Here is a 20,000-nt window from a genome sequence, read left to right as displayed (position 1 = left end):
TCCTACATAACTCTGCTATGCCCTCTCTAACTCCCACCCTCCCATTTCCCGCTCTGTCTCTCCCTATTCGCCAAGCATCTAATATGTTCCTCGGTATTGTCGTCAGCTGTATCTTGATCAAAGTTCCTCATGGCTTATACTATAATACCTCATATCCCATTGAAGATCTATTCTTCTTTTACTCTCTCCGCCCTCAACCAGTCCCTCACTTAATGCTTCTTTTGTACACCTGCATCCCTCCCTGACCAACGCTCCTATTAGCTTATTAGCCACCTCACTGTCCCTAAGTCTTGCATCCTCAGCTCTATAATAAACCAATATCTGGAGGTGTCAGGCCATTGCTATCTGAGTTAATAATTTTAGTCTCCACAGGTGTTGTAGGTTGGTGAGACACATCAAAGGAGAGTGGTGTGTTTATGAAATTGGAATAGTAATTTCCCGCTGGTCTGGCAACAAAGTCAGAGAGTGCAAGAGATATAGAGGGAGAAAAAGAAAATAAATAGCTGTTGAAAATGTTTTGTTTATCATTATGTGTAAAAACACACCTTCCTCCCAAACTGTTGACAGAGGCAAGCATCACACGGGGCTTATCTCAAGCCCAGCCGCGTAAAGTTATTTCAGCCACTCATTCTGTTTATCTTGCTATGATTTTTTTTCATTCTTTTATATTTCAGAGATAAGAGGAAGCGTTTATCTGCGTCGCGTTGTAACAGACGAGTGGCAGAGTGGAGGCCATACAGGCAGCCTTATCTATCACCCAATCCATTACAGACCAGCGGACAACACCGACTTTCCATTACAAAATTCACTGCCCCTGATACATTAGACTATCGGCACCAACGGGACCCGGAGACCCGCCGAGAGGCATTGCCCGGCTGCTTTACGACCGACACCTCTCTCGGGGATATTATTTGAAAACATATATTAGTTTCCTTTCGCCCGTGGGACTCTCTCCCTGCCACCACAAAGGGGACGATTTAAAAGTTTTCAAAAAGGGGAAATTATAGCCCCACGGCTAGGGGGAAATATATAATTTGTTGCCTCTATACAGTACATACATGACTACAATAAAGCATTCTGGGATACTATTTCATTTTCTTCAGGTAAAAATCTGATATTTCATTGTTCCATTCTAATTTGCTATGTATCTTATATTATGAATACCAGTAAAAAGCATTTCCTAGCATTGGATAAGTATGTATACATCAATAATTATCTCGTTCAAAAACACTTCAAATTAAACTACATTTGATAATCCCTCATTAGTGTTGATTAATAATGCTTGTCTTCCAGCGTTGAGGCACGAAACACTAAATTAATTCACGTCCGCGTGAAGTTAATTTGTAAGTTGTGTACGAATAGGGGCCACGGGAGACTTGGGTGAGAAGAGGGAGGGAGATAGGTGAGACATGGGGCTGGAAGAGTCAGATGAGTATGTCAACAGCCGACTAGCATCACCCGCTGGCCTGGCATCATACGTCACTTGCCAGGTTGCAGAAGACGGCGTAAAGCCAGACAGGGAGGTTGCAAAGACCGCCTCGTATCACTCACCCAAAGTCACCGTTTTTTCTTTATGTGAGAGGGTCAACAGCCGAGGGAACAAGATAACAATATGATGAAACAGAATAGGGGCTACTGTCAGTTGCCTCAGACACCTGTGTTTCAAAAGAGGAAAAGATGAGGTTTAGCAAAGGAGAAGTGGTTTCTGCTTCACGCTGCCGTTAACCTTCACGCAGCATTGCGCTGCTTATGCATTTCTCCTTACAAGGCTGGCTGAAAGATCCATGTCGATTCTATTACACCAAAAGTGTTAATAAATCATCCTTTCATTATCGTATAACACACATGACACATTTCAAGGTAACTAGATACTAGGTAGGCATTAATAAAGATTTAAGACATTTTGTCACTTTACAAATTCAAACTAAATGGATCTTTAAATGAAATATCCAGACAAATTCATGGATGCATGTACTGTATATGAGTAAAATAAAATTCCAGCAATATATTATTCGTATGAAAAAAGAAAACAGCTTCACGCAAATTTTATGTAAGAATACCAAATGACTTCCACTCGTTAAAAAAAAAAAGTATGTGCCATCTCTCAAACATAAAGTATTCTATTTTATAAAGATAATTTGTTTCACCATTTATTTCACGCCATTTCTTTACGGTCATTCATTTATCTAGTTTGTAACTATGCCGTTTGTTTATTCATTTTCCTGATTAAAGCTGTATATTTTCAAGGCTACAGTTCTTTTTATAAACATGAGAATAACAGCAATAACGTTAACAAACCAGAGATCATGTACCACCAGTAGCAGCAGCAGCAGTAGTAGTAGTAGTAGTAGTAGTAATAGCAGCAATAACAGCAGCAGCAGCAGTAGTAGTAGTAGTAGTAGTAGTAGTAGTAGTAGTAGCAGTAGTAGTAGCAGCAGCAGCAGCAGCAGCAGCAGCAGCAGCAGCAGCAGCAGCAGCAGTGGTGGTAGCAGCAGCAGCAGCAGCAGTAGCAGTAGCAGCAGCAGCAGCAGCAGCAGCAGCAGCAGCAGCAGCAGCAGCAGTGGTAGTAGCAGTGAGTAGTAGCAGCAGTAGCAGTAGTAGCAGTAGCAGTAGTAGCAGTAGTAGTAGTAGTAGTAGTAGTAGTAGTAGTAGTAGTAGTAGTAGTAGTAGTAGTAGTAGTAGTAGTAGTAGTCAAAGTAGTAATTACTTTTAGTGTTGTTTTTGTTGTTATTTTTCTCTTTGTTATTGCCACTGCTTTATATCAACGTGGATGAATAAGGCATTGGTGAAAAAGAGAGAGAGAGAGAGAGAGAGAGAGAGAGAGAGAGAGAGTATTATGACATAACAGCTCATCATTTACTGATATTATGAAAAATCAAATAATATGTCATCAGGTAATGTGCTCATGTAAAAATAGTAATTAAGAAAAATTGAAATTCTCTCTCTCTCTCTCTCTCTCTCTCTCTCTCTCTCTCTCTCTCTCTCTCTCTCTCTCTCTCTCTCTCTCTCTCTCTCTCTCTCTCTCTCTCTCTCTCTCTCTCCAGCTCTCCCCTCACCAGCACCTTATTCATCCTCGTCTTCTCGATGAATGTACCTAACAAACTTTGTGAGGCGATGCGAGAAAGGGATCGAGGAGGGGGAGAAGTAGGACAGGGCAGGAGGAAAGCGAGGCCGAGGCAGACGGCGAGTGTAAAGGCCTGTTAGGGAGAGATAAACCCAACAGGCAACACAGCATAACGCAGCATAACACACCCAATCGACGGCCTGCGTATATAGTAGAGCACCGCCACGTTGTACGGTACTCCCAAGACCCCTCGGGAGCACTATGACACGACTCCTGCTGCTTACAATATCCCCTGAGGTGCGGTGTGTTCCCATTATGCGAGAAGGGAGAGACTGCGCATGTGCCTGTGTGTGTGTGTGTGTGTGTGTGTGTGTGTGTGTGTAGCCAGCCAGTCTGTCCTTCCAGCATTCCTTCCCACTTTCAAGACCTTCTTATTAAGCCCCAAAGAAGGAGGAGTGTTCGTTTATCAGCAGCCGACTACAATTCAGTGCTGTGGGATATTGCATTCACTCGTTCGTCTCTATCTTCTTCCAGGTCTATTCTTGTCGTTCAGAAGGAGGAGTCTTGCATACGCGAACAAAAGAGAGAAAGGTACAGACAGGAAAGAGGACAGAGAGAGAGAGAGAGAGAGAGAGAGAGAGAGAGAGAGAGAGAGAGAGTTGTTGGGTGTGCTATACAGAGGGTGGGAGAAGTTTCTATCGTGTTGTTCGCTACATACATCCCATGCAGTCTCTCTCTCTCTCTCTCTCTCTCTCTCTCTCTCTCTCTCTCTCTCTCTCGTATTCAAAATTTTTCCCCCAGCAACAATCAAGGATTTTATGTAATATAATTGTTGTTGTTGTTGTTGCTGTTGTTGTTGTTATCATTGTTTTTGCTGTTGTTTCCTCCCAAATAAACACACACACACACACACACACACACACACAGAGAGAGAGAGAGAGAGAGAGAGAGAGAGAGAGAGAGAGAGAGAGAGAGAGAGAGAGAGAGAGAGAGAGAGAGAGAGAGAGAGAGGATGGGAATCGTTGTGTTATTAAAGTTTACACAGTGGTGCCCTCTGAAAATATAGTATTAATGAAATTTTGTAGTTTATTTTGCTGTTGTTGTTGTTGTTGTTGTTGTTGTCCCTGCTTTTGTTATTGCTGTTCCTGTTGTTGTTGTTGTTGTTTTCTTGTTCTTCTCCCTCTTTTTCTTATTCTTGTTCTTGTTCATGTTCTTTTTTCTTGTTCTTTTTCTTCTTCCTTTTCTTTTCCTCTTCTTATTATCATTGTTGCTGTTATTACTTCATTATTATTATTAGTGGTAGTAGCAGTAGTAGTGGTAGTAGCAGAAATAGTAGTAGCAGTAGAAGTAGTATCTATTTATCGGTATAGTGTAATCATTAACATCACCACTATTGATATTCTTATTAGTAGTAAGAATAGTAGCAGTAGTAGTGATAGTAGCACTAGTTGTAGCAGTAGCAGTAGTAGAAAAAAAGGAGGAGGATGAAGATGAGGAGGAGGAGGAAATAAAAGGATAGGAGAGAAGATAAGAAAGTGGAGTAGAGAAGAGAGAGAGAGAGAGAGAGAGAGAGAGAGAGAGAGAGAGAGAGAGAGAGAGAGAGAGAGATGGGGAAGGGGAAGGACAAGGAAGGCGTAGAGAACTGTGCAAAGATAACACCTGTTGTTACAGATGCAAAACGTTCCCTGTTTCGTGCATCCTTGTGTGGCATTGGTGAAGGACGTGAGCAGGGGCTGTTCTTGTCGCCAAGCCTTATTGTGTCTTCCTGTGACCCTTTTGTGGCTCAGTAACGCTAAAAACAAATTAGAAATTTTCCACAACTGACGCACAATGTACAGCCACATAATCGAAAACCTTACCATGTACGACGAATAAAACATGCTTAATCCTAAGGAGATCCTTTGATTTTCCGTCTCGGGAAAGGAGAAATGTCCCCAGCTCGGACAATTTTTAAGATGATTTAATACTTCCTCCAACTTTTCTTTATTAATTTCTGCCCTGTTTGTGGTGTCAAATCTAGTTTCTTATTATGGAACATACTCTCTCCTCCTTTGATCTTCACTTTGATGTTGCATCTAATTAACAGGGATCTATAATCTGTTCTTTCCCACTTTCTATCCAAGTTTGTAACTAAAGTTGGCTGCTAGTACTCAATTACATCATTCACTTTCGTATCCATGTCTTATCTTTAAAGTCTTTCTTCTTGTCTATTACTTTGATGTCATTGTCCAGTTACCTCTATCTATGAAACATTATAGAAAATTACACATAGTCCAACCTTTTTGTTCTAGTGCACATCTTTTTGGAGTTGTGAAATTTTCATGGTAAATGTGGATTTCCCATTGACTACCAAACATTTTCACTGATCTCCAACACTCATTTCCTTCACTCATACCCAAACAACCCCCTCCAGACAACTAGTCCCTCTTCTTTAATAGCACCCAACTGACCCCGTCCTCTTCACTGAAAATTGTTGGTTGTCTTTTACTAAAAAAAATCTTAGCAGGAAGTTTTATGTCAACTTCTGTTAAATCAGTTTCCTTGAAGTTGGGTGTCTTGCGTCGTACTGATAGCAGAGGCAGCAGCAACAGCAGCAGCAGAAAAAAGAGAAAGAGGAAGATGAGGGGAGAGAGAGAGAGAGAGAGAGAGAGAGAGAGAGAGAGAGAGAGAGAGAGAGGATCATTAGTAACACTAGCGGCGGCGGCGGTAGCGCGGTTGCTTGGGCAATAGCAGTAGCAGTAGTAGTAGTAGTAACAGTAGCAGTACGGCTGTTCCTCCTCCAACACGTTTATTTCGTCTTCCATGACCCCTCTCCCTATTTTCTCCTGCATCTCTGCTCAAAGTCCCCTTTTTTTTTACCTATTAAAGGTAAGATAGTAGTAGTAGCATTAGCATTAGTAGTAGTAGTAGTAGTAGTAGTAGTAGTAGTAGTAGTAGTAGTAGTAGTAGTATAGTAGTAGTAGTAGTAGTAGTAGTAGTAGTAGTAAGGGTAGGATTAGGAGTAGTAGTTGTTGTTGTCGTTGCTGTGGTTGCTGTTGTTGTTGGTGGTGGTGGTGGTTTGTTGTTGTTGTTGTTGTTATTGTTACTACTACCGCTGTTGCTGCTGCTGCTTCTGCTGCTGCTGCTGTTTTCTCTTTAATTGTTTTCTTTATTATGTAAGGGAGCAATGGCAAGAAAATTTGTAATAAAAAAACCCACTGTGGCTCCAAACACTTACAATGAAGAAAGCTTCAGCCAAACTTAGAGGATAAGTCTCTTGAAAACGTCCTTCTCAAATAGTTCAAGTCATGGAACGGAAAAAAATACAGAAGCAGGCAGGCAGCTCCAGAGTTTACCAGAGAAAGGGATGAACAATTAGGAATACTGGTTAACTATTGCATTAAAGAGATAGACAGAATGCGGTTGAGAGAATGAAGAAAATCTTATTCAGCGGGGCAATAAGAGGAAAAGAGGCATGGAGTTAGCAAGATCAGAAGAGCAGATGGCAAGAAAACAAGGATAGAAAATAGCGAGAGGTGCAACATCGCGGCGATGAAAAAGTGGCTGAAGAAAGTCAGAGATGAGTTGATAAGAAGAAAATCTTTGATTCCATTATGTCTAAAAGAGCTGAAACTACACCATAGATGGGAAGTATACTCCATAACAGCTGAAGAAGTGAGAAAACTGGCGGAGACGACTCAAAACACCTAATATCATAGAAGTTTTTTTGGCTAGGGATCAAACGTTCATTATAGAAAACGGGGGACAGTTGAGTGTCATCGAAAAATAAAGAATAGTTGTCTGGTAGATTTTGTCGAAGTCATTAATGGAAGAATTGAATTTTTGAGACGTTGAACAATACTAAGTAAACTCTGCCCCAATCACAAATTTTAGAGAGATCAGAAGCCGGGTGTACTGTGGATTTCATGCGTCCACTGTTTGCTTCCTGAAGACATGAAAAAGTGCAGGGTGGTACAATTAATTAGCTTAGGAGTAGATAGGATGAGATGTTTGCTTTAGAAGAACATTAATGAATATTAGGATGAGGATGGGTGATAGGACAGAACCCTGAGGGATAGCACCAATAGATTTAGAAGAACCGTCCTTCAAAACAGCAATAGAATGATCAGAAAGTAAGCAAGGATATATACCGTGGGAGGGTAGTTTGGAAATAAAAGCTTTGTGCCAGCTTCTATCAAAAGCTTTTGTTATGTCTAAGGCAACAACAAAAGTTTCACCGATATCCTAAAAGGGATAACCAACACTTAGTAAAGAAAGCCAGAAGATTCTTGAGGCCATGACGAAAAACCATTCTAGCGATATAATATTATCAATGAAATTAACAAATTTATAAGTAAATTAATAAATATAAATGTTTTTCTTCCCGAAGATTTATTCTCCTCAACGTTTCATGTTAGATGTTGGCAAGGGGAGATTTGGCTGTCATCAATGTCAAAGGGAGGTAAAGTCGTCGTCGTCAAGATTGTCCAGGGAAGAATTCAGTCGTCATTAAGATTGTCCAAAAGTTATCCATTCATTGACAGTTTTGGCTAGAGAAGATTTGGCCATCTTCAAGATTGTCCAGAAAGATTCAGTCGTCATCAAGATTGTCCAAGGAAGATCCAGTCGTAGTCAGATTGGCCAGAGAAAATTTGGCCGTCAAAATTGTTCCTACAGCTGCTGCTGCTGATGTTGTTGTTGTTGTTGTTGTTGTTGTTGTTGTTGTTGTTGTTGTTGTTGTTGTTGTCTTTGCTGTTGCTGTTGTTGATGCTGCTGCTGCTGTTGCTGTTGTTGTTGCTATTTCTGGTGGTGGTGGTGATGTTACCGTTGTTGCTGCTGCTGCTCCTGCTGCTGCTGTGTTGTTGCTACTTCTGGTGGTGGTGGTGATGTTGCTGCTCCTGCTGATTGGTGGTGATGGTACTGTTGCTGTTGCTGCTGCTGCTGTAAAATCATCACCAGCAGTGGTAAAGAAATATGGATATTGCAACTACTGAAGAAAAAAGTCCATTTCTTTGACAGGCATCGCGCACCAGGAGGGTTATATTTCTATTCTCCATTTTTATGTTCAAATCATCTCTCTTGTAGGCGCACAACTCGCAGAACTGCGAACACATTTCACTTGAATGACGTGACTTTTATTTACTTCAGCGTACCTTGCCAGCGACTGGAGTCACTTTAGTTGATAATGATTTGTATACTTTACACTTTATGCTACACCTTTTCATTATTTTCACTTCATAAAAAAATCGTTCCTTATGAAATAAAGGGTGTAACCCTAAAACACAATTCTGTTTATGCAATCTTGTTTAAGGTAACTCCGTAGTCTTCCTGGAGACTCACAACTGCATCTTTTTACACACTCGAGGTGTGTCATGTCTACTCAAACTGAAAAGCTTTTAGAGGCAATCAGAAGACTGTTTGATTGCAATAGTTAGAAAAGTTAAGGCACTGATCTAAAAACAAAACAGTATTCATTTTACTCACAAAACGAAATGAATTCCAGGAATAGCATGCAGCTCTCAGTCGCCTCAGGATGCGTGACCCGGTCCTGTCACCTCCCTCTCACTGGTATCCACAGCTGGGTTTTAGCTCTGGGCAATTTACGTTACACGCGAAGCACTCCAGTAAAAAAGAAAAATAAAAGTAACTGAGAGCGATTGAAAATTTTGAAAACTGTTGTGTATCAATCAACTGAGATGCAGACAGATTCGCTCAAAAATACGTTTATTTCTTTGGTCATATAACGTTTCTCTCGGAACTTTTATATCAATGAAATAGAACAAAAACACACCTGAAGTTAATGATATTTGATTAACCCTCAAACAAATAAAAAATTGTTATAATCTATTGATGTTCTCTATGTATCGTTGTTGTAAATTCAGAAAGGCGCGTGGAAAAAGAACAACACAAAAAAAGCTGAAAAGCACGAATATTCATTTATATGAACACTTATCGACGAGGCTGTTCACACTGTACTCGGTGCGTCTGTATTCTCAAAGGTAAGAGGTGAAGCAATCTTGTCACTCCAGTCCACTCTCTGGAATACAGGAACGTTTCATGCAGCACTCATTGTCAAAACCCCTTCTCCATGTTGCATATTAATAATTTTACCCTATATTTCAAACTCAGGCAGTAATATAGGGAAAATCATATATTAGCCTTAGAATTATGACCATTACAAATGCAAATTTGTTTCCGCATCGTTAGAGGTTGTGCATTCATCGCTTAGCTGTTTAGGAAAAGTTTTAATGCTTAGTGACAGCACTAAAAACATCTCAACACCAGACAGATAATAGTTTTCATTTTTTTTTCTTTGCACTAAAAAGAAATTTGAAAGGCACTTAAAAGGAATAGGCTTCAGTTAAATTATGCGAGTCTACAATTGTAGCATGAGGCTCCGCCTCACGACTACGATAGTCTTCGCACATTGGCCAAGGAGAAAACATTTCCATCATATAGCCATGGACTGTTCAGAGCGAAAATCTGCAAGGCGATCGCATATTGAAGTACTCACACATTTCACTCATGTTTATGTCGCAGTGAACAAGTAAAGTAAAGTGAGAAACATTTATACATAGTCAATGGGTGTTGAACGCCTTGTTGCTGTTACCTGCATGCACGCTAATATACGCACACACTGGAGGGTGTCGGTGAGTCAAATACCGGTAAGGGGAGCTCACCACACACAGGAATTACGGAGAGTTATTTGTGGACAGATCATGAACACTGGCGCACCACTCTTGATAGCACTTCTGTGTGTGTGTGTGTGTGGGCATTCCAGCATGTTGCCGTCACCAGTCAGCAATTCGATGTAGCCAGACTCTAATGTCACATCCTATTGCTGGAATGAACATCCTTCTGCAGGGAGACGTCCCGCTTCAATGGGCGACTTCATTTCTCTCTCAGAATCATAACCTTAAAAGTATACTAACCTTATTTGATTTATGTAAGAAAGGAAAACTAGCCAAGGGTAGCAAAAACGATCAAGCACTGAGATGCCAGTCTCTGAGCAAGGTCACTATAGTTATCCAAAAAAATGCGATAAATGTTTAGATACCTCCCTCATAAACGAGTTCAAGTTATAAGTAAATGGAAATACAGAAGCAGGCAGGGAGTTCCAGAGTTTACCAAGGAAGGAGATGAATGATTGAGAGTTAAAGATGTGGACAGAATACGGGTGAGAGAAAAAAGAAAGTCTTGTGCAGCAAGATGAAGGGAGGAGGGAATGCATGCAGTTTGCATGAAAATGAAAATAGTAGTATACGATAACAAGAGATGCAACATTCCGATGGTGAGAAATAAGTTGTAGACAATCGTTTAAAGGAGTTGATAAGACGAAAAGCTTTTGATTCCACCATATCCAAGAGAGCAGTAGAAGTGGATCACCCTCCCATACATGTGAAGAATTCTCCATACGTAGGTGGAAAAGGCCCCTATACAAAGTTAACACTTGTGTGGTGGGGAGGGGTGAGAAAAACTCGCGATAACGACTCATAACGCCCAACTTCGTAGTTGTTTTAGCAAGATATGAGATGTGAAATTTTAAGTTTAGATCATAAGTAAAGGACAGGCCGAGGATAGTCAGTGTTGAAGAGGGTGACAGGTGAGTGTCATTGAAGTAGAGGGGATAGATAGTTGTCTAGAAGGTTGTGCCAAGTTGAGAAATTGAGATTTTGAGGCATTGAACAATACTAAATTTTCTCTGCCCCAATCAGAATTTTTTTTAGAGATCAGAAGTCAGGTATTCTGATGCTTTCCTGCGTGATCTGTTTACTTAGTATGCTCGTGTTCGTAAACAATCCAATATAATAACTTTCCATTTTTCTTCCTATACTTTCTTCTTCTTCTTCTTCTTCTTCTTCGTCTTCTTCTTCTTCTTCTTCCAACCACTTTCTTACAAATTTCTTCTGATAAGGTTTTGCCATTTTTTTTCGCAGAAATATAATTTTTTCTTCCCTTCCCTGACTCACTTTTCTCCCTCCACATTTTTCGCTCCCTCTGTAAACAACCATAACTTGACGAAAGTAAAACCTCCTGTAAATGTAAATGGAGCGGCATATTTTCATTGCGTGAATATTCATATCCATTCCTAACGAAGATTTTTTACTTATTCACTTTATTTCACCTCTCTATGAATTATAATAAACAAACATGCACAAACAAAAACACACGCACACGCACACACACACACACACACACACACACACACACACACACTCTACACACACACACATCTACACACACACACACACACACACACACACACACACACGTAGTTAATCTGCACCTTCATTCATATATTTGATACCTGAAAAGTCATTTATACAGGCAGGTTGGCAGATAGTTAAATACATAGATAAGCATAAAAAAGGAAGATATACACAGAGGAAATGAAAAGATAAAAAAAAGACATACATACATGCGGACAAAGAGGCACAGGATCTAACTTAGCAAGAAGACAAGAAGAAGTCAAGTTTTCTGTTTCCTTTCATTGGTGTTTCCCTCTCTTTCTCTTTCTCTCCTCTCCTCTCCCTCTCTCTCTCTCTCTCTCTCTCTCTCTCTCTCTCTCTCTCTCTCTCTGTCGTCTCTTGTGAACCATTCTCCCCCTCATTCCTGCACCGCTCTGCCATTCTGTGCCGCTCTCCCTCCCTTCATCTCTCCTCCATCACCCTGTCATTCCCTCTTCCCTCTCCATCATCCTTCCCCCACTGCCTCACACCATTCGTTTCTCCTTGTTCCCCTTTCACCCTTTTCATTCTTTCCCTTACATACCCTGTCTCCTCTCTCCTCCAGTGTTTTCGCTTGCTCTCCTCCTCACCTCCTCCTCCTCCTCCTCCTCCTCCTCCTCCTCTCTCCTCCTTCTCGTCCTACTGCTTCTTCTTTGGCCCTTCGCTTTCGTCTTTCGCTCTTTCCACACCTCCGCACCTTCACCCTCCTATTCCTTAGTCTTGTCAGCTCTTGGGAAAACCTTCCTGGGAGACTCGCAGCTGCAGATCCCCTGGAGTCTCTGGTACAGCGGCCCTGTATAGTGGTGGAAGTCCGCGGGGAAACAGAAGTAAACAGACCTACGACCAAAGCTGCGTTATTTGTGGAACTTTGCTCATCCAAGACAAAAGAAAGCTGTGTACGCGCGAAAAAGCTTTATAAAGATGGATCTTTTCGTTTGCTACTTCCTTTATTTTTAATGTGTGTGTGGGCGGTGGGGAAAATATTTCTTTTGTTATTGATTTTACGCTTCGTCTTTTTTTTCTTTCCTTCTTCTTATTATTATTATTATTCTTATTCTTATTCATATTCTTCTTTCCCTAGGCTGTGTGGTTCTTTAATGACGCCCCCATGAGAAAATTAGGTGTAAGCCTACCAGCAGTTATTAGAACAGATGTTATAGAAATTTATTATCACAGATGGAGATACAAAAACAAACATAGAAAGACATGCACAAGCGAATAGATGTAAGAAGATATTTGTACATAGATAGATGGAAAACTGGTAAACACGAATGATAAATATATGTAGGGACATAGTGACAAAATTATGCAAATAAAATAACACTTTTGTTATGGTAGTACAAAGAACACTCAGAAACACATGAAAAATTGATGGTGATATACATAATGAGTATCATTCAGACACATAAGGACAAGTAACATAACATTTATGGGCAAAGACAGAGGAAGCTTGACACAGACATGTGAGTGAACGTGTGGCGATGACAGACTGATGATGGCAAGACGGAGAAGATTAAGTAGCCCAGACCAAGATTATTATTATTCTTCGTAGGACGATCACACCCACACACATACCCACGAGTACACGCACACACACACACACACACACACACACACACACACACACACACACACACACACACACACACACACACACACGGATCGCATTCGATTGATGACATTAAAATTAGGATAATTTTTTGCAATTGCATTAAAACTAATCACAGGTACCTAATCCTAGAATATCAGTATGCACAGTGGTGCAGTGCGCGGTGGAGCTGAACGGTGGCGGCCTTTGCGAGGTTCCAGGCTGCACAGGATGAGGTCTGTGTACGTCAAATCGATCTGTCCCGTGAGGAGCGGGGCTATATAGTCCAGTGTGGATAGAAATAGTTCTTAAAATACAAACTGTAACATTTTTGCATATAATAATCGTATAAAGAAAAGTAAATTTTGTAGTGTTTGAGCAACATATTTGCAGCGGGAAGAAACACTTAATTGAAATTAAAAGCAAGAAGTATTTCTGCGAAACCAGAGCAAGCGATTATGAACTTCATGTAATTGCTGGAGATTTCAAAACACGGCCAGGAGAGAAAGTGTGTGTAACAAATGTGTTACAAATAAAGTCGGGGAACAACATCGTGTCGTTTCACAGCGCAATAACAAAGAAATAAGTCAGTTACGACATCATTACATCCCAAATAATTTCAGGATTACAGCCAACAAAGTGAAAAGGTAATTTTGCTAATGCAGAACACTGATAGCTACGTACTGGATAAATCTACATTTTTTTTTTTCGGTACTTTTTTTCGCGATACACTCAAAATGGTCGAGTGATTGGTAATGCAGTACATACATGTAGGAGTGTCTATCGTCACATGTTATTTTGCAGAGTTGTTCATTGTATCTTTATCTTGTAAAACTTTTGAGCTTCATTACTCATATAAGTTTTACTTCTAAACATAAGTAAAACAAAAGAACAAGCAAGCAAACAAACAAACAAACTAACACACACACATACACACACATAAACACACACACACACACACACACACACACACACACACACACACACACACACACACACACACACACACACACACACACACCAGTAGGTATCACTACAGCAGGAATTCTGCGTCCCTGCTGTTGTCTGATTGAAGGAGGTGCTGCGGAAGTAAATAAAATAAGGGGAAAATAAAGCCGTCACGGTAAGGCGCCGTGATGAACGGGATAGCCGCATCAAAGGACGACTCGCGCGGCCTTAATCACTCTGTTCGAAGTCTTCTCTTGAGCGAACAAACCAACATTACGCTGGAAATTTGAGCCCCAAAGCACTTTGTTGTGGTTCCACTAAATTACTGGATTTAATGGTTAAAATCTCCTCCTACTCTCTCCCCCTTCCCTCCTCGATCTTTCTCCCTCTCTCTCTCTCTCCTCCTTTTTCTTTCCTTATGCCTCCACTTTTTTTCCCCTTCACTTTCCATCACTTTCCCTCTGTTTCCACCTCTTTTTACTCTTCTCTACCTTTTTCCTCTCCCTCATCTACCCTTCTTTCTTTTCTTCCGTATCCCTCACTTTCCTTTCTCTCTCCATCACTTCCCTTCTCACATTACCATTCCCTCTCTACCAGACTCCCTTCCCTTCTTAACCTTTCCCTCTTGCAACTTCTACCTTTCTCCCCCCCTTCAACTCACCTATCCCTCTGATTTTCCATGAATTTTGTTTTCTTATCCCTTCTCAGAACTCATATTTCCCCTCCGGCTTTCTAGTGACTGTTTACCTTCTCGCATTTCCCATACTTCCCTTACTCTCCATTTCTTGTTCTCTCTCCTTTATTCCCCGTGTTTTCCCCCGTTCCTCCATTTATCGTTATTTCCATTTTCTTGGAACTCTCTCTCTCTCTCTCTCTCTCTCTCTCTCTCTCTCTCTCTCTCTCTCTCTCTCTCTCTACTAGTCCTACTCCCTTCCCTGTGTAATTTCCGTTATCTCCCATTCTTCCAACACCCTTCCCATTCCACCATAGGGTCTTGCCACTCTGTATTCATTCCACTCAGCACTTTTTTTTTTTACCTCGTCCCTGTTCCTCTCATTACCCAATCCTTGTCTCCTGTCCCTTTCATTCTACTTTTTAGTTTTTTTTTTCTTCCAGTCTGCCCACTCTTGGTCTTTTACGCTGATTATTCTCTCACGCTCCCTCCCCTTCCTCTTTCTCCTCCTTCCTCTCCTTGTCCTCTTTTTTTTTATGTTTTCCTTCTGCCTCTCCCTTTATTCGACCACCTCACACTCACCTCATGTTCCTCTCTCCCTCCCTCCATTCCTCCATTTCTTCCTTCCTTTCCGGTCGTCCATTCTCCGTTCCTGCCACCTGCACGCCAAAATGGAATATAATGACACGAAACAAGAATTAATTGTCCTCGCAAAGACTGTGAAGGATTAGAGAGAGAGAGAGAGAGAGAGAGAGAGAGAGAGAGAGAGAGAGAGAGAGAGAGAACAAAGGGTCGGGAAATTTACGGAAGATCACTGGTGGGAAGAGAAATAAAGAGGTGAGAGGTCAACAACATGAAGGCGAATGTACATGAAAAGAACCCTCTACCCCCATTCTCTCTCTCTCTCTCTCTCTCTCTCTCTCTCTCTCTCTCTCTCTCTCTCTCTCTCTCTCTCTCTCTCTCTCTCTACAAGCTCGTATGAAAGAGGAGGTCTCACACAACTTGCTCCCTTGTCCAATAACCTTGTGAACCCAATGGCGCCGACGCTCAGTATCAGGCGGAGGAAGATAGTGCCACCATCAGGGAGGGACCTCAGCGCTGAAGTCATGCCGAGAGACTTATTGGATGCTGCGTAAGGAGTGGAAGAGGCGAGCAGGCAGGCAGGCGGGCAGGCAGGCAGGCGGGTGGGGAGGATCTCTTTAGCCCGCGTTACCTTGTGGAGTCCAGAAAGACCAAGCTCGGAGATATCGAGGAACTCCAAAGAGCAAGGTGCGAAGTAAAGGAGGGACGAAAGGAGGAAAGAAAGGAATAAAGGTGCTGCAGTAAGAGGCAGTGGTGGTGGTGGTAGTGGATGTGGAGAAGGTGAAAGCTAACGAGGGAGGAAAAGGTGAAAGGGGAGAAAAAAACACCGCGTATACAGTGAGTGGAAGGAGAAGTGAGAGTAGAAAAGCTGAGAGGAGGAGGAGAGAAGAGAGGTGTGTACTGACGTAAACGCTCTTATGTACAGCTCACTGTCTATATACACCTTGTTAATCTTGACATCCATGTGTGTATACGCTCAGAGAAAAATAAAAGAAGTAAGGCACGAATTTTTCCGTCGTTCCTTGCTCTCGTTTCAAGCACTGAGCTAAAAAAATTGCTAGGTGGACGTAAAGGAAGAGAAAAATAAGTGTGACTGTAATGAAAACGAGGTTCACTGGCAGAAATTCATACAGTCTGAGTATAAGTTCTCTTCTTTCACGGGCGGTATCAGAAGCAGGGTGTGTGCGTGACTGCACGAAACACCGCCGCCAGAGTTCGTGTTTGTAGGATATATACACGTATTTGCTGAGTGGAAAGAGCGGCTGGTGAAAACAAGTGGAGGACCCAGCGCAACCAGGATAGGAAGAGATGTATTGTTAGCGAGATAGGAAAGGGCATACCCTGACACTGAAGTAATTACTTTGATAGATACATATGGTGGCGTGGCCATATGGCTGCTGAGATAGATGGGTAGGCAGATACATGGATAAGGAGATAAGTGTACAGGTTGGGAGATTTAAGGACTAACTGATCGGATTGATTGGTAAAGATGCAACACATAAAGACAAACGGGGAAATACTATTATAATGGATGAAAATATGAAGATAGATATGGTTAAGAAAACAAAACGGATAGGCGTGTAAGTTTTTGGAGTAAAGAACTAATTGTTTGAATGACAGACTGGTAACCATGTAATTAATTAAAGACACACGGAAAACAATGCTTACATACCCTGAAATCACATTTCTGTATTAAATAAAATGCCAATAATAGTGCAATTAACTGGAACCATATAAAATTGATCTACAAAAAGGAAAAACGAATAAAAGGAAAAGACACACTGAGGATTAAGTGAAAGTGAGTGGCGGGTTGCTGACTGGACTTACCCCGAACAGCCGGCCTCGGAACAGCCTGTGGGAAGAGCTCGGCTGTGCACCTTCCCTGAGCCTGAAATAGAGAGACAAGGGAGATTTTAGAGGCAGTTCCCAAGGTGCGTTATGCGGGTCCTGTTTGCGAACGTTTATGTCGTTGAAATATTTTCTACCTCATAGTTTGGAAATTTTTATTTTCAATATGGTGTTAAAAACAAATGAGATTAAGAACAAAAGTAAGTACTATATTTAATGAAACACGGATCCCAAAAGGGTTTCAGAACTTGTGTCTTTAAGTTCTCCATATCATTTATTTTCCTATGATAGTGAATAAAACTTCTATTACAAATACATGTAAACATCCAGTTGGATACAAGCTTCTTTTCACTCCTGTAACAGAAATATTGAAGCTTATAGATGGATTCCATTATTTCACCCATTCATATTGCATGAACTTATATTTCCGATGCGCAGTAATGAGTCACAAATATACAAACAAACGAATTCTTTCTTATATTTTTGTCAAACGTAAAAGTTTACGTTCCCAAAGGCAACAGGGTTACAGTATTTCACTTCGTACTATATACATGTTTGTTAGCATTTTCAATGGGACTCTAAATAAAAACGAAAGTGATAGACATATAAAAATACGAATAGATATGCACAATATTTTGTTTATATTCCCACTCGTCGCATATGGAAATCCAGGCTTCTAGCGGAGGTTCTGTATTTGCACCAAAACGGACTATTTCCCTGCTACACCAACACAGCTCTCACCTGCCACTGCCACTGAAAGCCTGAGAAACTTAATTAAGCGAGGACCAAAGTAACGCGCAGCTCAGCCGGTGCTCTCGCCTCACCAGTGCCGATCACTTCCTATATTTACACCTTCAAGACAAACACGCCACACCTGCTTCCTTCCTGCATTGAGCTTTCTAGTGCATTACGTTATCTTTTTTTTTTATTTACCCTGACATGAAAGCACCGTCTTCACCATGCAAAGTCCTGTCTTGCTTCACTTTGGTTTCGTCACGCAGCTTCCTCTCCTTTATACAATACCTGACCTTACGATACCAGGTATGGCAGCACTCTAATTTTACAATTAGGAAAACTTTGCGCATGTCCTTTCCCTTCCTAATGCACCACACTGGCGCTGCTGCATCATCCTTACCTTACTAACCCACATTAAGCCTGGCCTACTATACTGTTTTCTATTTATCTTTCACTATACGTCAAAAATAGTGCAGGTAATGAGTCTTCAAAGTGCTAGTTATTATTTTTCTCAGTCGTCCATGAAGATATTGTTTAAGAAAATCTCTTAGGGGGGAATATAATCTTCTTAAGGTCATGAAGTTTCTCAGATGGGAGTTCAAGCATATACGTATGCCTAACCAAGCAGCTTCGTATTTGCTTCAAACAGATATCTTGCCCTGAAATAAAAGACACAGTTTAGAAAACTTGGAATACATTTATCAGGACACTAGGAATGCATAAGTCTCTACACTGTTTTATTTTCAGGCTTAAAATAGCTTAATTAGAATATCTTATGTATCATTTTTCACTCTCCAAATTTTCAATTCTTTGGATTTTTTGCCTCCGTACGACCGGGCAGTCATCAATCAGTCAGCAGAGCAGCATTAGCGGCAGGCCAAGGATAGAACACACCACACCAGGCAAGGGAGAATACACCTCAAACATTCATATATCCTTATGAAGATAAAGCACACAAATCTCAGATTTCCAAATTTTCTCTGTGGGCAAAGATTTTCTACACCATTTTTCACTACACCATCTCATCATTTCATCATGTCCAACTTAAACATTTATTCCGACCATCACTAAAGTAGTTCGACCTTTGCTGCACTACCGACCACTATCACCACCACCACGCTAGCGGCTACATGTACGTACGTATACACCTACCTATACTTTGGCCGTCCTGACACAGTTTATCTAACCCTTTAGGTTTACGGCTATTTGTTTAAGTGCACAAGTGTTGTTAGTTTCTGTTATGCATGTTTTCTTTTACTGAGAAGGGTGTGTTTGTTTTACTGGGTGTGTGTGTGTGTGTGTGTGTGTGTGTGTGTGTGTGTGTGTGTGTGTGTGTGTGTGTGTGTGTGTGTGTGTGTGTGTGTGTGTGTGTGTGTGTGTGTGTGTGTGTGTGTGTGTGTGTGTGTGTGTGTGTGTGTGTGTGTGTGTGTGTGTGTGTGTGTGTGTGTGTGTGTGTGTGTGTGTTTACGAGTCAAGGCCGAACAATATTCAATAAATGTCATTCTGTTAAATTCATTATTAGAAGTTGAGTTTTCCCAATAAAAATCACACTTTCTTTAAATCTTATATTCATCGTTGATCAATATTTTTGTTAATACTTGCCCATGACAAGATCTCTCTCTCTCTCTCTCTCTCTCTCTCTCTCTCTCTCTCTCTCTCTCTCTCTCTCTCTCTCTCTCTCTCTCTCTCTCTCTCTCTCTCTCTCTCTCTCTCTCTCTCTCTCTCTCTCTCTCTCTCTCTCTCTCTCTCTGAGCACGAAGCCCTCGCAAACAATCACTAAAGGGAGGAACAAAACACATTACTGATGACTGACCTTCCTTCTCCCAACCAACCGCACAACATTCACTTATACAGCTGCCTTTCTTTTTCACCTTCCGACCAAAACAAACTCCCGAACCACGTCTCTTTTTCACCCCCGAGATTCAACTAACGAACAGAGATAGCAAAAAGTGTACAGTGTGGGATCGTGCAAGGCGTGACCTGAGCGTTGGGTCGTCTTGCAATGTAAATGAAGGAAAATAAGGAGGAAAGTCAGTTAAGTCTTGAATTTGGTGCATTCACAGTATGATGTCGGCTTCATTTCAGTGTGGCTGACATGTTCTTTTTTTTCTTCAGTCTTAAGTCCCATGACCTAATAAGAATATAGGAGGTCTCAGATTTCATAATGAGATTGTCACCAGATCTCACGACTTTGAATAGAGAGACGTAATTGAACAAAGTGGAAGTGGGTGTACGTTAGGAGCTTCCTCGATTCCTAGCCATGACTGTCCTATGGTATTCGTAGTGTTCATTCGTCTCTTGGAGTTTATGGTACGCGGTGAAGGGATAAAGTTTCTATTCCAGCCATGCATGTTT

The 20,000-nt window shown here is 41.2% G+C and overlaps 1 protein-coding gene across 1 annotated transcript in view; it reads right to left on the bottom strand.

The window, feature by feature from the left end:
- Positions 1-20,000, bottom strand: part of LOC123518377 — a 115,708-nt gene that overhangs the window by 45,258 nt on the left and 50,450 nt on the right. The window contains exon 2 of the mRNA XM_045279181.1: positions 16,890-16,950. Coding sequence (XP_045135116.1) covers positions 16,890-16,950 — 61 coding nt within the window. The remainder of the gene's footprint in view (positions 1-16,889; positions 16,951-20,000) is intronic.

The sequence above is a fragment of the Portunus trituberculatus genome, chromosome 43, assembly GCF_017591435.1.
Source record: "Portunus trituberculatus isolate SZX2019 chromosome 43, ASM1759143v1, whole genome shotgun sequence".
In the NCBI taxonomy this organism is placed as follows: Eukaryota; Metazoa; Arthropoda; class Malacostraca; order Decapoda; family Portunidae; genus Portunus; species Portunus trituberculatus.
This window is presented reverse-complemented; position numbering and strand designations above follow the sequence as displayed.